The sequence below is a fragment of the Apteryx rowi genome, unplaced genomic scaffold (genome assembly GCF_003343035.1).
Source record: "Apteryx rowi isolate R43461 unplaced genomic scaffold, aptRow1 scaffold_235, whole genome shotgun sequence".
Classification (NCBI taxonomy): Eukaryota; Metazoa; Chordata; class Aves; order Apterygiformes; family Apterygidae; genus Apteryx; species Apteryx rowi.
In genome coordinates this window covers 347,993-363,836 of record NW_020448697.1, presented here as the reverse complement: position 1 = coordinate 363,836, position 15,844 = coordinate 347,993, and the positions used below count along the sequence as shown (strand labels likewise).

The 15,844-nt window shown below is 36.3% G+C and overlaps 1 protein-coding gene across 7 annotated transcripts in view; it reads right to left on the bottom strand.

Moving 5' to 3' along the window:
• The window catches only part of KPNA5 (karyopherin subunit alpha 5), a 22,670-nt gene extending 6,826 nt beyond the window's left edge, over window positions 1-15,844 (bottom strand). Inside the window, exons 1-14 of one of the 7 annotated variants that reach the window (XM_026065985.1) lie at window positions 13,295-13,384; window positions 12,466-12,659; window positions 12,007-12,123; window positions 11,020-11,047; window positions 10,803-10,904; window positions 10,623-10,722; window positions 9,629-9,723; window positions 8,682-8,813; window positions 7,697-7,785; window positions 6,325-6,424; window positions 4,469-4,632; window positions 3,162-3,240; window positions 2,049-2,174; window positions 706-833 (exon numbers count right to left, since the gene is read on the bottom strand). In XM_026065985.1, coding sequence (XP_025921770.1) covers window positions 706-833; window positions 2,049-2,174; window positions 3,162-3,240; window positions 4,469-4,632; window positions 6,325-6,424; window positions 7,697-7,785; window positions 8,682-8,813; window positions 9,629-9,723; window positions 10,623-10,722; window positions 10,803-10,904; window positions 11,020-11,031 — 1,127 coding nt within the window. In that variant the 5' untranslated portion in view covers window positions 11,032-11,047; window positions 12,007-12,123; window positions 12,466-12,659; window positions 13,295-13,384. Of the gene's footprint in view, window positions 1-705; window positions 834-2,048; window positions 2,175-3,161; window positions 3,241-4,468; window positions 4,633-6,324; window positions 6,425-7,696; window positions 7,786-8,681; window positions 8,814-9,628; window positions 9,724-10,622; window positions 10,723-10,802; window positions 10,905-11,019; window positions 11,048-12,006; window positions 12,124-12,465; window positions 12,660-13,294; window positions 13,429-15,622 lie in introns of those variants that run through there. The other 6 variants (XM_026065986.1, XM_026065988.1, XM_026065990.1 and 3 more) reach the window with 6 other exon arrangements.

The following is a 15,844-nucleotide window of genomic DNA, read 5'->3' as shown; positions in this document are numbered from 1 at the left end:
TTAACTTTTCAGTAAATAAACATGCACCTGTTGTAAGAGATCTCACAAATATGCTGGAGGAATTATTATATCACTTTCAGTYCTGGCCTCTAAATATTATACTGTCATTTTAAAATCCAGATATAAACTAGTAATACAAACAACTACACTAATAGCATTCAGAGAAACTACAGAGTATTTGATTCTAGTCATTTAAGATGTCCAGTCTTTGCAGTACATAAATAGCTATTGATAGTAATGTTTTATTAAACTACATTTTGAAGAAAAAGTTTGTTATCTGTTTTAAAATAATACAGACAATGAATCTACAATACATGAAGAAATAGATAATTTTTTTGAAGTTTCTCGATAGAGATACAGCCTCATTGCACAAATTTTCCATTTTCAAATACTGAAACTATTCATTAACTATTTAAACTGTGTTTGACAATGTAACATCAATTCTGGAAGTTATGCCTAAAGCTTTCACAAAATTAATACCAGTGAAAAAGTAATTTCGGACAATTTGCTGTTAATCCTACTGTATATCTTTTACTCATTTTTCTGAATTTCTACATGTTTATCCACTGTATAGACCGTTTCAGGAAATTAAAGTTGTGCTTATGGTTTTGTTGCTAGGTTTGTTAGGATGCAATTGCAGAAATAAAAACTTGTTAGAAAAGATATTTAAGGCAAAGAAAACAGCAACATGCACAAACTAATTACCTAATCTGTTCAGGGGTTCCTCCTGATGTTGCATTAGTTATGGCCCACGCTGCTTCTTTTCGGGTGCGAAATTCAGCTTTCTGAAGAATTTCAATCAATATTGGAAAAATATTTGCATCTATAACAGCCTAGAAGAAGAAATTAGGAGGTTTTTGTGATAATTAAGAAAGTTAATTTACATAGGAAAAGAGCACTGAAACCCTTCACTATAGATTTCAGCCATAGCTGTTCATATCAAAGGATACAATGTTTTGTTTCCTAACAAGAAGGCACCACATTAACTAGGAATGCTAAACTGATACTCAGAACTATTCCAACATTGTACCACACTAGCCTTCAGAATATTTTCTTTGTTGATTTCGCCTTCTGTGGTGGACAGAATAACGCTTACTGGATAGCTCTGTTTAAAAATTGTATTAATATGTTAAGATGATGCTACAGGACCTAAGAGAAGCACTGAAAAATCCGAGATTTCGAACTTGAGGTCAAGCCTCGGAACAAAACTTCACTCTGGCCTTTTTATTCAGGTCTGCAATTTTTATAGAAAGGATGTATCTGTAATTGGAGACTATACAACAATATCTAAAAAGACTTCAACCAAATAATGTTTTCATCCATGATCCAAGAAGAAAAAAAAAAAAGATTCATACTGATTCAGAATTCTCATTTTTGTGAAAGTCTGTCTTCTAACAGAACCTTTTTTCAGGTAATAACATTAGGTTGATCACTGGAGAAATAGTTAGGATCTCATAATTTCTACAAGACWACTCAGTATTAATGACATCATCCAATTTTCTGAAACAAGCAAAATAGTCAACATTTCCAAATAGGCGGAAYTGGTAGAATGGTCCTCTTTTCACTGGACTAGTTTGTACAAGGTGTTTCTTTCCAACTTTTAAGACAGAAAATTGCTTATTACATTAACAACATATATACTACAAAGCATAACAAAATTAAAGAGAATATATCATTAAATGATGCACCACAGGAAAAAATAGCAAATGCTGATATTAAATCTAAAGAGAATATTTTAGGTATCCTTTCATTCCTTCTATAAGAATTAACTGAATCCCTTTAAGAAACATATCATCTTCTCCAGTACAAATGACGATAACTATTTTTTTTTTAAAAAGAGTATCTTATGAAGTTATTTATAATCTTTATTCAAAATTAACAAACAATTTAAAAGATAGATAACATTATAAACAGGACTAAAACAAATAATGCAGAGTTAATGTTACATCTACTTATTTCTCCTTGTGATGGAAAATCATGCAAGCTCATAAAAGGAAAACAAAAAAACCAAACAAACAAACCCAGATTACTAATATACAGGCTGTTACCTGAATCTGAGCTCTGTTTCCTGCAGTAATATTAGAAACAGTCCAGCATGCTTCTTTTCGAATAGATTCCTTGGGACTACTCAGCAAGTGCAAGAGACAGGGCAATGCAGAGCAGTTTAGAATCACCTAAAATAATTGGAGAATTGCAAATTTGCTTGTGCAATTAACAACAACAACAAAAAAGCACTTTACAGATAATCTCAAAAGAAACAGATTTTGCAGCAGCTTTATACTTTACAAAATGTCATAGATAACATCTTGCAAAATGAAGGTTCTCAATGCTCCAGTGTTTGAATAAACAATGATTTGAAAGAATCTGCCCTCAATTAACTTCAGACATGGAGATTAAAGACAGCAAGACTTAATAAGGCTGGTTAACACTAGAATATGACAACTTAAATAACGGAGAAGTTTAAACCTAACTTGTTCACTTTTTTTTTTTAAGGCACAGATGTTTTGTATTTAATTCCTCAATGAAAACCTCTTCTATGGAGCCCAAAACAAAAAAAGTAATTAACTGAATTCTTTATTTTCCGTGTACATTAGTTCTGTAAGCCTTTTAGACACAATTTTCTTCAAAACAGGACCTGTCTCGGTAGTATTTTCTGCATTGCTTCAAACTCGATTCCACTGCCTAAAAAAATCTTCAGGACAAATTGCATCAGCAAGACTATCACAGACAAATTCATGCACAAACCTAGTAGGGGTGCTGCTTATAAAAAGTGAAAAACTTGACTGCGTTTCAAGGCTTAAAAAAAAAAAAAAAAAGCAATAATTCTTAATAGAACCTCCATTAAGAAATAATTTTTTTTTTTCACAATTCATGAGAAGCAACATTCAAAATACCATACAGAAATGAAGCAATCCCCTAAACTTATATGTTGCTGTAAGAAAAAGTTAATTCTTGCAATAATTTAGTGTTTAAAATAGCAGTCTAAACTGGCTGTCAGACTGAAAGTATAAAAAACAAATGAGATTTATACAGAGCCTCTTTCAGTGAGGTATATGGACTCCTGTACCAGACACACATTTTGTTACAATTAATTTTTACAAAATTCTGTATCCCTTTTTCTTCCTGCCAATTCATTTTTTTCTTAAATCAACTAGTCTTACCTGTGTTTGGATATCATCGCCAGTAACAATATTTCCAACTGCTCTTAATGCAGGGGATACCACCTTGTAATCATTATGCCTGGAGATATTACAAATGTTAAATTGTTTGATGTTACCAAATGTTACACTATAATTTTGCATTTTCAGTGAACAATGGTTTACTTCAGGTGCTAAATTTTTGTTTACAGAAACTACTGCAATATTTCTTATAAATTCCCCCTATTTAGCCAAATTTGACAACTGTAAACCCATAGCTGAATTGCTTATTCAAGGAAAGGGCATCTTTACAGAACAACAAAACTTGCATCTGTAGAGCAGAAGAGCAGCAGTCTGTACAGCAGATGCTGTCTACAAGATGAGGATGTGAACACTTCACTCAGACCTCATATTACTGAATATAAATCTGGAAACTGCACCATCCAATAGCCCCAGAGACAAAAGGTGTGTCATTAGCTATATACTAAAACTTAGAAGACTCCTTTTGTAAGGGAACTTCCCCTCTTTTGTAAGTGAATGACCATAGAAACCAACATATGAAGTCCATACTCAGCTACTGAATGGGGGGATGAGGCAGTGGGAAAACTACTCAGTTTTCTTAAAGCATCTATGGAAGAAAAAGGAATTTTACCCTCTCCTGACAGTTACACAAATGAGCTTTTCATAGGGATCTATGCTCAGCTGTCAGTGTTGGGAACTACTATCACTGCACTACCACCTACTCTGCAGTCCCCATATGAACATTGGGATTTAGTCTCTTTCTAGGGAAATAACCATAAAACAAGTACAGTATTCTTGAATGGCTCAAAAGCGGCAGAAGCCTGTCTCTGGACTTTGGTTGTCCAAGACCTCCCTGTATTTCAACTTCATGTCCTAGAAAATAGCATTGCTGGTAAAGAAACAAAATAAAACATTGACATTTAAAAAATTAAGCTGAGAAATTAATTTACAGTTCAAGCTTGGTCTTCAGCCTTCACCTTTTGACTTCTATATGTAGATTATATCCTACATTAAATTTTGAAAGAATAAAAAGGAGTACTCTGGAGAAAACTCTTTTCACTATTAATCTCAGGAAAAATCCCAAGAGCAAAGCAACCTAGAAAGTAACTGAAAAGGTTTCAGACTGAGTTCATGTTCATTACTTCCCAAAGAAAGTTCAAACTTGAGATGAAAAAAAAACCCCAAACAAACAAAAAAAACCCCCCACACCAACGGGAGGAGATCTCCTCCTTATGGAGAGCTCAATACTGTTTGAATTCATTAATATTAACAATACTATAAGACATTTATTTGATGAAGAGAGTACTTACATCAGCAACTCTACCAGTCTTCGACATACTCCAGAATCAATAACAGCCTGGATTTTATCATTGGGTCCATCTGAAAGGTAAGAGAGGGCCCAGCAAGCATCTGCTAATACATCCGGGTCACTGCTAAACAACAGTCTTGATAAAACATTTAAGCAAGGAGCAACCTAGGTGAAAAAAATATATATATTGCATAAGTATTTCCTAGATACAGATATTTCCTATTTTTCATGTTTCAGAGAACATTTTTCAAAAGCATAGAGGTGCAAAGCTATTTATTGCCAAAGCACATGTGCTCCTTAATGAGACAGGACCTGGGTGGCATCTTTCCTGATTAAACTACATATCCAGTTCAAACTTGTGAATTGGATAAATTTTGATTTACAGCCTATTAGGTATATAATTGGTATATAATCAACTTAAACAGAAAACATCTGCTTTTACAGATAACCAGATGATCAGGAATTACTGTTTTTTTTTTTTTTTTTTTTTGCAGAAGTGCCCAGATAGAAGGGAAATTCACAGTAATCACGCTTTTTGACACTACTGCCATTGTAGAAGTATTGGACATTATTTGTAATAACCTATTTACAAATTATATAAATTTAATACAAAGACTCTCAGAGTAATTCACAAAAAGGAATCAGCATTTTATCAAGGCAAATCAAACAAGCTACATGTGCTCTCATTTCTCCTTTCAACTGTGGTCTCTAGCCCTCGTCTTCTTCAAGCTCCACACAAACAGATGGATGCAGCCCACTAAAATGGGCCATTTTAACACCACTTGAAAACTGTCAGGTTTCAGCTGTACAGACTAAGAATGTCATGTTCTATGTATAATTTGAAACTTTATCTTGCATCTGTTATTCAATTCAGCTTGCTTTACATGTCCGATCAGTGCTATTGCAAAGGGCAAAAAGCAAAGGAGCTATTCTTATTATCAGCTGCCTACAAAACATCCTTTCCAGTGGTGTAAAAATGGTTTAAGCAGCAAAGAGCCTTGTTGTTTTTTTACTATCAGAAGGAAATGCTACTGAATGGTGTAGCTTCGGAAGAGATATTGCAAAACAATTAACTGATGTCAGAAATTCCCCCTTTTTGTTCACTTTTCTTCAGGAATTGTAAAGCAGCAGTGACAGTAATCACTACTCTACAAGTTGAATTTCAAGATAAATGCACATTCTCTCCAAATCATCTTTACTGCCTTTTTAACCCCAGTCTCTTCTACCAGAACACGTAATGTTCAATTCCATCTTTTACGATCATTAAAGTTACCAGAAATTAATTTAATACTGAAAATAAGATGCTACTATTTCTACCAGTCTCTGCAAGTCTTACTGTCTTTATAACCACTGACTGCAGAGAGAAGAAAGTGAGGTGGACAGCATATAGGCAAACCATCTCAGAAATCACAGGCCAATTAAGTTCTACTTGACAGAGGGGAAAATGCAAAGAAAATTTTATTCCTGCAGTGTGAGCTTGCATCTTATTAAACAATCACAAATTCACAGAAGAAAAGCTTCAGTCATAACTCACATCTAAAACAAATCTGAAAAAAAGTACAGCCCCATTGGGTTTGATGCTCAATGTATTACTTGTCCACTATTTCACACCAGTGAAGGACTATTTATTGGCAGCTAACTAATTTAAATCTAAAGTTTTTAACAGTCATTTGATTTTAATGCTGACAAGTATCAGAATAGATAAYTTGGTGCAGAACAAGCAGATGGAGAAGACTTGTGTGATTACATTAAAATGACAAAATCGAGTTGATCCCCAGATATAAAGATTGTGTGTTATTGTGTGTGTTAGTTCCCTTCAATTTTCTGATTTCTCAAGATGAGTATTTTTTATTATACCTTACTGAAGTCTGGAGGTGGATTCTTTCCTCTACAGAGATTTGAGAGAGCCCAGACTGCATTTCTAGTTGTTGTAAGACGATTTGAATTTGTTAACAGTCTGTCAAAGAGAGACAAAAAAAAAAAGTTATCAAAAAGATAAACAGCCTTTTTCTTGTGTATTGTTACTAACACTGCCATATGGGGGGGGGAATCTATTATTGAGTACTAGTTTCAGTTTATTTCTCTTAATAGCTCACATGCTGCAAATTTTTTCTTAGAATGAACTGAATCTGAATAGGTTATTTTGCATGAACAACTCATTCCCAAATGAAGTATGTTCATATATAGTACACCATTGCTAATATGAAAAAAACATCCAATTAATCTCTTCTGAGGTTCTTCAGAGGGAGCTAGGAGACAAAACTCTGCTTTGAGTTCACTTTCATGTTTTCATTCAGAGGATGCAATTAATCAAAATATATATATAAAAACAAAAATAAGATTCCAAAAAATATTAGAATTTAAAAGATCTTAAAAAAAAAAAAACCTACTATTTTTGCTTAATGAATGCAAAAGATGCACAACTTGAAAAATCAGTCTCACTTTCAGATACATACCAAAATGACCAAAATCTTTAAGCCTTTTAATCCTTAGGAAGGTAACAACATTGCACTATATTATTTTAAGCTATTTTACAAATCCTTTTAAGTAATTATTATTTTAAGCAATAATAAATTTGAGAAGATTTTTGTTGGATACATTTTTGTTTGTGATGAAGCTACATTACATCCTACCGCAAGCATAAAGTTAGCAGAGTAACTGCTGTGCTTAGTTATGAACGACACTCCTAGTGAAGGGAGATCTGGCGTAAGACGGCTAATGTAATAACTACTCTGCCAGCTCATCTCAACAGCCAAATGGATAGCAGGACTGAAGCTTGGGGCTACTGGACAAAGTTGGAGAAGCCAGAGAGGACGACCTGTTGCACAGCCAGTGGGAATCAGACAAATGTATGTATGACTTCAATCATTTCTCCCACCTTATATACACTCAGAACTCTGACAATGCTCTCCTTGGCTGCACACCACAGACATTTTATTTCTATGAAATAACACTAAAATAACCTTTTGAAAACCTGTGACAATGTCTAGTGATGGATTATTTAAAAATTATATATAAAGATCAGATAATCTGAAATGTTAGATCCATAGCAGTATAATATTTAAAACAAAATTGTATCTAGAGCGCATTTTAAGTTATCTGATCAAGAAAAATAAGTATTCTCAACTTAGCAGAAAGCTTGTATTTATTTTTAAGTGAATTCTAAGTTGAAGCTTATAGTTATCTATAGCTCTATACTACAGTTACACTATTAACTTACAATACTTACTCCAAGAGGGGTGGTAATATTCCACAGTTTAAAACAAAGTCTCTGCATTCTGCATTATCACCAGCAATGTTACCAAGAGCCCACACTGCCTAAAAAAGTAAAGCATCTAAGTGAAATTATACATGCTTACATATCAACTTCTACAGATAATCTACATATTTTTACAGCAGATATTATGGAGTCAAAAAAGTTAGCAATATCATTCTGAATATAAAATTCCTAGATGACGGTATTGATTTCTATATTGCATTTGTTGCATACTTATACAAAGTCAGTTACGTACACAAGGTCATACTTTTAACTAAAGAAAGTCTTCTGTTACAAAAATATGTTGATTCATATGCCTTTCAATAAAAGGTATACATATTCTTCTCAATAGTTACATTTGCTCAATAAATGCTGCAATAAAACTGGCTCAAAGATGCAAACCACGCATGAGGAATCAAAGGCATTTTAAATCAGAAACCTTCACTATTCAAATTCTTAAGCATTCCAAAACCACGCTAAAGTACAAGCCGGTATATTACAGCATCTCTCCAAAATATTTAAAAACAAAATTCAGGAAAACATTAATGAAGACTAAAATAATACAGAGGAAGAAGAAAAGGATTATATATTAAACAAAAAAACAAACAAAAAAACCCCACTACATGGTAACTTTGGGGGGGGGGGAGAGCAGTCATCATTTTTTTGTCTATTATGATATTTTAAATTTTGTTCACTTGTAAATACCACAATAGAAATGAGGTACTTTCTCAAATGATTCAATGACATGAAATAAAAAATAGGTTCAAAGGAACTTGAAAGAAACAGACAAAAAAAAGGCACAAGGAAAAAAACAGCAAAGGTAAAGCTTTAACTTCCTGGAGCCCGAACAATGGGCTAGTAAGCAAACGAGGCTCAGAACTTCTTTAACCAGACAAAGAAAAAAGACACTCACAAATAAATTTTAAGTAGTTATAAAATGCCCCAAGAAAACAGTTACCTGCTCCTGTACATCTTCATGTTCTGAACTAAGCAACTTAATAAATATTGGAACAGCTCCGGTTTCAATTACTACTTTGGTGTGTAGAAAAGTTCCAGAYGCTATATTTGTCAAGGCCCAAGCTGCTTCAAACTGTTGAGGAGCAGAAAGCATAAGCATTAAAAGTAATCTATGACATGAAAGTTGCAGAGGTTTATTTTCCACTTTTTTTTTTTCCTTTCCACTAAAATGTAATTATCATTATTACTGTACTTTCTGTATAAGAAAATAATTGTCACTGATAGAATATATCTTTATTTTTTAAGCATTGTTAGTATCTATGTTGTTTTTAGGCTTTGGTTAGCACCACTTTAATTTTAAGCCAGATTTCAAATCTCTTAACTGGCACAAACCCTTTCTGGTTACTCTATATTACGTTTAAATTAATTCTTCTAATATAAATGTAAACAAGGCTCATGTGCCATTCCATGGGCTACCACAGGCAGTCAGAACTAATTATTCCCTTGTTATTAACTTTCCAAAGATTTTCTGGAAGTATTTCATACAAGCCTTTCAGTTTTCTGTGTTTTTTCCTTCTTTTGTAAGATTACAACTGAAAAGAAATATTACACTGCACCCAAACAGAACAGATGCTGCTCACACATCAGTGTTGATGCTCTTAATTTACCACTTTGGAAACACTCTTGAACAAAGACTGCCATACCCAAGTACTTGACCAGCTGAATACATAATCCCACAGACTACTATGAAATTGAGTAGAATCATGACACAATTTCTGTGATGATAACTGACATTTTAGACAACTAAGATTTACAGCTTTGATAATAAATAAATAAATAAACAAATAAAATAATTAAATCCGACTACAAAAAACACATGATTTCCAATGATGTTTTGGGGGTTTCTAATTCTATTCCAAATCCTAAACCAGTACCAGCCAGACTCACCTGCAGAGTGTAATTCTCATTCCTTTCTAGAAATTTCACAAATCTCTGCACTACTCCTGGTTTTTGGATGACTTCATCTATAGGTGGATTAGGTTCTAGGAGATAAAAGACAAAGATATTTGTATAAGTCTAACAAAAAAGAGCAAATAAATTACTTTTTCAGTATAACACAGCATCAGTGTGGTTCTCAGGAAGTTCTTACCATAACTTTTAGCCTTCAATCATTTCAATCTCAAATGAAGGAGCTAAACTTTGACTTTAGAATAGCTTGTTGGATCATCTCCATAAACTGCTATAACTTAGTAAACACTCTATTGTGTGTAATAACAGTTCTACACACTATTATCCATTGGCATGTTAGTAACTCATAAACCACTGTTCCCTGAAACAGTAATTCAGGTCAATGGAAGAAGAACAAGCATGGGATACTACGTTAAACAACTAGGCATACCTTTGCCCAATATGGTGCTTGATTAATTTTGGTTCTCTGATACACAATTTTTCTCTCAATTCTGTTAACTCTGTTATTGCTAAAGTCTGATTAACTACATTGCATTGTATGAATATTGGCATTAACATAAGACTGCATGTCTTACAGTCTCAACAAAAACAAATTACAAGTGCTCTTTGGCAGCTGTATCATTTTTCTCCCCTCAAATACAGGGCTGCATTAGGACCAGAAATTCAAACAGTGCAACAAGTACCGTAAGTAATGCTAATGTGCAGTTAGATATTGTCCTGGACACTTTAATCAAAATGCCCTTGCTTTTGTTACTTTGTCTGAAAGACTTAACATTAGAATAATGAAGCTTTTTGTATTTCGCCATTATGTCGGAATGGATTTGGCACTGTTTCTACATAAACAGAACTAGAAGCTTCAGCAAGCTCTATTTTAAAGCAGAACAAAAGTTAGAAGCTAACTGATTCTATATGACTAAAATTTGTAATACCAACATAAAAAGAATCCCCCCAAAACCAGAAAATATTTATGTACCTTTAGATAGCAATTTTCTGAATTTCTGAGTTGCTGTGAGTTGCTGATCAGGATCATCAGAGAAAATCATCTGTACCATATCTACTGTAATAACTTCTTCCTAAAAATGAAAGAACGATTTCTTATGTCTAATACTAAGCATATGTAGATAATATTTTAAAAACACTCTAAAGTATTTACCTCTGGAATAGGTACAGTAGAGCTGACATCAGGATCCTGAATTGGACTTTCTATCATAGATTCTTCATTTCCCGGAAGAGAAACATTTCTGCGTTTAAATAGCTAAACAAAGAAGAAATTCATGGGAGTTGTCAAAGCTTACCACAGAGCAGTAGTAATGACATGTATTTGAAGAAATGCTTTCACCAATGACAGCTGAACTGTTTCAGCTACTCACCTTCCTATTCATCCATGCGAATGGAATTCTACATTAAAGTTGAAAGAACATAAAAGAGAAAAACACTGCTACATCTGTATCTTGATAAACAGTACTGCACCACATCACAGAAATACTTAAATACTTGAGCTCTTTTTAATTAGACAAGATCTATGCATTTTTCACAAGTAAGAAAAACAAAATACAGATCATCTTGCTTTTAATGTTTAATCCCTCACAATTCAGCACTTATTTTTAAATAAAAAGTAGCTGGTAGAATACTGTTTCTTCTTTACATAGTTCATAAGCTAAAATCATCAACACAGAGGCAGCATTCCTGTTTCTGCACACTGCACTCCTCCCTTTAACAATAAGAACAGAAGGCCCAAGATAATTATATGGTAACCACATTTACAGTTGCAGAAAAATTAAAACAGAAACATTATTTTAATATAGATGGAGGAAAAAACAGTGTAGCTTCAAGGTGAACTTTCTAAAGACGTAACTTTAAAGTGATTTTGGATATCGTGAATGTTTAACGYTGGCTTTATGCACTGCCTACACTCTAAATACATTCCTGAACTTTAGTATTTCAAAGGTATGCTTAATGAGTACCGCTTCATTTTCTGGCAAACAAACAGAACATTCATGTTAGCCTGTTTTGCTTCTAGAAACCAAACCTACATTTTTATTTTCAATTCAGTACTACACTTACAACTATTATAATTACACAGAATCACAGAATGGTTGAGGTTGGAAGGGACCTCTGGAGATCATCTAGTCCAATCCCCCTGCTCAAGCAATAATTAACAAGTCTARGAATATTATGTCAATATCTTTAAAAATAAATGGTAAGATCTCAATCCATTCACCTTTATGATCTCACTTCTTCAGTATAATAATGAAACTGCCTACTTAACCCTGAAGGTTTTGTCTTCAAAGTTGTCTAGACAACTAGATTTCTGCTATCACACATGGCCAAAACTGCTTAAGTAACTCCATGCTTACTTCTACCCACGTCAAACAGCATCCTAAAACAAAGCATTCTGTCTCTCGTTCAACACACAACTTCTGGATTCAGCACAACCCTGGACACAAAACAACAGCAGTCAATTCCACCGAAACCTAAAAATGGAAGGAGAGACAATGTTCCTCTTTTGTAAGATCAGCCACTCTTTCCAGCACTCAGCAAGAGTGTGGAAGCTCTTGGTTGAAACCTGTTAACTGCTTTTTACAGACACAGTCTATCTAGCAGTTCTAACTTTTTCTGGCACAAAAGCAGTCTCATTTTCCCACATAACTTGTTCCCTCAATGTTATAGGAGCAGAAAACATTAGTCCAACAAATTAAGAAGAAAGAGAACACAACAGTATTCTCAGTCTGATGACACTCAGCACAGGACAAGGAACACCCATTATTTTTATAATTTATCTGGGGAGAGTTTACTACAAAAATACACAAACAAACCTTTCAACAGATAGTGAAATCCAGACGAACCCATTCACAGGTGCTCCAGTACCATAGAACTTCTTACTCTTACCTCTCTGGCCCAACTAATTTAAATTCCTTTTCCATGTAGTGGCACCACTTTCCCAAGAGAAGGGTAAGCAYTCCCACCTCAGAGGAAACTGTAGATCAGTGCCTGGGACTCTCTCTAGGTGCTGGGAGACAAGAGTCAACCACTTTAGACTGAGGAGAACAACAAACTACTTTCCTTACTTTCCTGAAAAGGAATTCTGAAACATTTTGGGAACATGGACTACCACCAGCCATAAAATTACACAATACTCTATGTACTCTCATCACCAAAAATTCAGTGACAACAACTGAAAATATTATTTATAATAGTTCAGGAACTGCCATTTGTTAGCCATGGTACTAACCTAGTTTATGAAAAGCTCTTGAACGGGTTAAGACATGGGTTCAGAGACAAAAATAATCCTCTCACTTTTAACAGTACAACTTCGGCCCAAACTCTAAAAGAGAATGCAGGGTTTTTGAAACCTACTCTGAATTAAGACACTCCTTTCACCCCAGTCTTACATGTTTAAGCTAAGACTAGGGATTAAGCTCAAGATATTGATCTCTCCTTGATGTTCCCAAATGACTTAAGAGCGCCTCTGCTCACTTTTTTGTTTTATGATCCTACTGAAGGGTGCCTGGCACTCACCAAGATTGCACAGAAAGCATATATTTAACCTGGTTCTCTGGATTCTACTCCAGAGGAATCTGCTTTCACAGACCTGAATATAACTTCACAAACCCTTAACAGTTAATATCTCAATGACAGGCTTACCTGTTCTTCCCTTTTTTGTTTCCGAAGCTGGATTCCTTCCTCCTCTCTTCGTCTGCGCATTTCTTGGGGATTAAGTGCATTATTCTTGTAGCTTTTCATTCTGAAATTATCTTTCCCCGGGCTTGCCATGCTGTCTGTTAAAAAAAGAAAAATTACCCCAAAAGGCCAAGACTTGAAAGACAAACCTGCCATTTCTTTTACTGCAAAAGTATCTAGAGCAGCTGAATATACTCCTGTTAGCAATGCCTAGCTCATTCAAAAAGTTGCGAAAATAGAAATTAAAGAAAAATCATTGCCTAGATATGCATTTTTAAACTGCAGATTAAACTACAGTTCATCTCAGGGATCAAGCACTTAATTAAATAGCTTAAGCTACTACGAAATTAAGTTACTCGTCTTATGAGACACAAAAAGCAAGAACACTACATTGCTAAATGTTGATCTAAGATTTAAGGAAATAATTATCTGCCACTCTGTCAGCAAGTACAGGAATTTGTTTCCTCCTTTTCGAAAGGACACATTAAATGTATCAAAAAAAATAAGAACAAATCCAAGAAGAAAACCTGCAGTAATTACTGCTTCATTTAACATCTTATTTTATTGTTTCTTCAGTTTTTTAACTGAAGATGCCTACTTTAACACAAGATGCCTACTAAAACACAACACAGGATTTATGAGTTATCTTACATTTTCCCTCTCATCTATATACAGAAAAAAAAAAATCTGCAGAGAAAGGGTCAATAGCACCCAGACAGGTCTATCCTTTTCCATTCTAAGTTAACAAAGTGATCGATTCATTTTAATTAATAATTCTTTTGATGTATAATGAAGATTAGTATCTGCCTGTCATCTTTGGCATATTGATTCTGAAAAGATAAAAGTGATGCAGCATGATTCTGTCACTGAAATGATCAAATGTAACTGACCGACAAAGTTTGTTTAATAGTATGGTGCTTGTTTTTAAAGCTGAAACTGAAGCCTTCGTCTGAGAAATAATTAAACGTCAAAAATATGATTCAAAACTCTAAACAAACTCTCATTTGTCTGGAATTCTTTCACAACAAAAGAACAAGTAAGGCATAAGAATATTTGAACTACAGTTCTTGAGCTGCGTGTAGTTCTCTATCAACTTCTATGCTGAGGCTTTGTTATATCAGTATCAAGGGCTGCTGAATAATAAACACCATCTATGAAAGGAAATCAGTCCACAGACTTAGGCTGGCATCAAGAAGACACCCCGAGGACTGAGCAGCCTGTTCCACATCAACACATTAGGCTGCTGAGAGTCCTGGTAAACTACTGCCATCTCTGGACCATGGCTAACTGAGCCACCCTCCAAAGTAATTTTATTGTAATTGTATTGTGACTTTCAAGGTACAATTTCACAAGAGCAATTTTCGGACAAGACTGGCTTAACTAGTTCCAGAACACCTCACCTCTCTAATCATTCAAACCCTGCCAATTCAGTTGTGCCAATAAAACTGTCAGGCCAAGCAATAAACAAACAGAAGCGCTAGGTTAAAAGTAACCCCATCTAGTTCACCAGCTCCTTAATCAGTTACAGATGCATCAGCTGAGAGACAGCTCTCATCAAAACTGTTTTCAAAAAGGAAAGCTCATCAAATTATATGCTCGTGCCTACAAAGATCTTACATGCATATTTTAAGGTCAGGAACACTGTTGGTCCCTATCTATTCAAGCTTCACAACTTTTGCGCCTAGATCCAAGAAATTCTGAACGTCTCCGCTAAACTGTACTTGTTTGAACACTAAATCCCTCCACGAGCCACATCCTGCACCGCGCCCACCTGTTGTGCCTCGGCTAAGACCTGCCCGAGGAAAACGTCTTTCCCCCTGTCGCACCAGGTTCCCCGAGCGCCGCGCCGCCGCCTCGCCGTCCCGCAGAGCCGAGGGAGGCTACACGGGCTGCCGAGCCGCAAGAGCCGGCGCGGCCGTGTCACGCCGCCAGCCCCCTCGCCCCCCGGCCAGAGAGGGAGAGAGATCAACGAAGCATTTCACCCACGTCCCCTAAAAGGGGGGTGGAAAAGCGCCCCCCGCCGCCGCCCGGGCAGCGGGGCAGGGAGGCCGGAGGAAGGCAGCCCACGGCGGGGGAGGCGGCAGAGAGCAGCGCGGGAGGACTCCGTCCCGGCCCTGACCGCGCCGCCCGGCGGGGACCGAGCTTCCCGCCCCGCTGCCGCCGGCCAGGCAGGGAGGGCAGAGGAGACCGGCCTGCGCCGGGGCTCCCCACGACGAGGGGCACAGCACCCCTCCCCGCCGGCGAACAGCTCCCTCTTCTACCCGCCAGCTTTCAGCACTCTCTCCTTCTTACCCATTGAAGTGAAGTCAGGAAGCGCCCGCGTCCACTGCCGCCCCCCGGCGAGATAACCCCGCTCCGCTTCACCCTGGAGCGCGGCACCCCCCGACGAATCGCAGCTCAAGATGGCGGACACCGCCCCGCTGCGCGCCGCACCGGCTGGTGGGCGGCCCCCCACTCCCAGCAGGCTCTGCGCGCCCACGCCGGGCGGGAGGGGGAGCGGAGGAACCGCGCCGG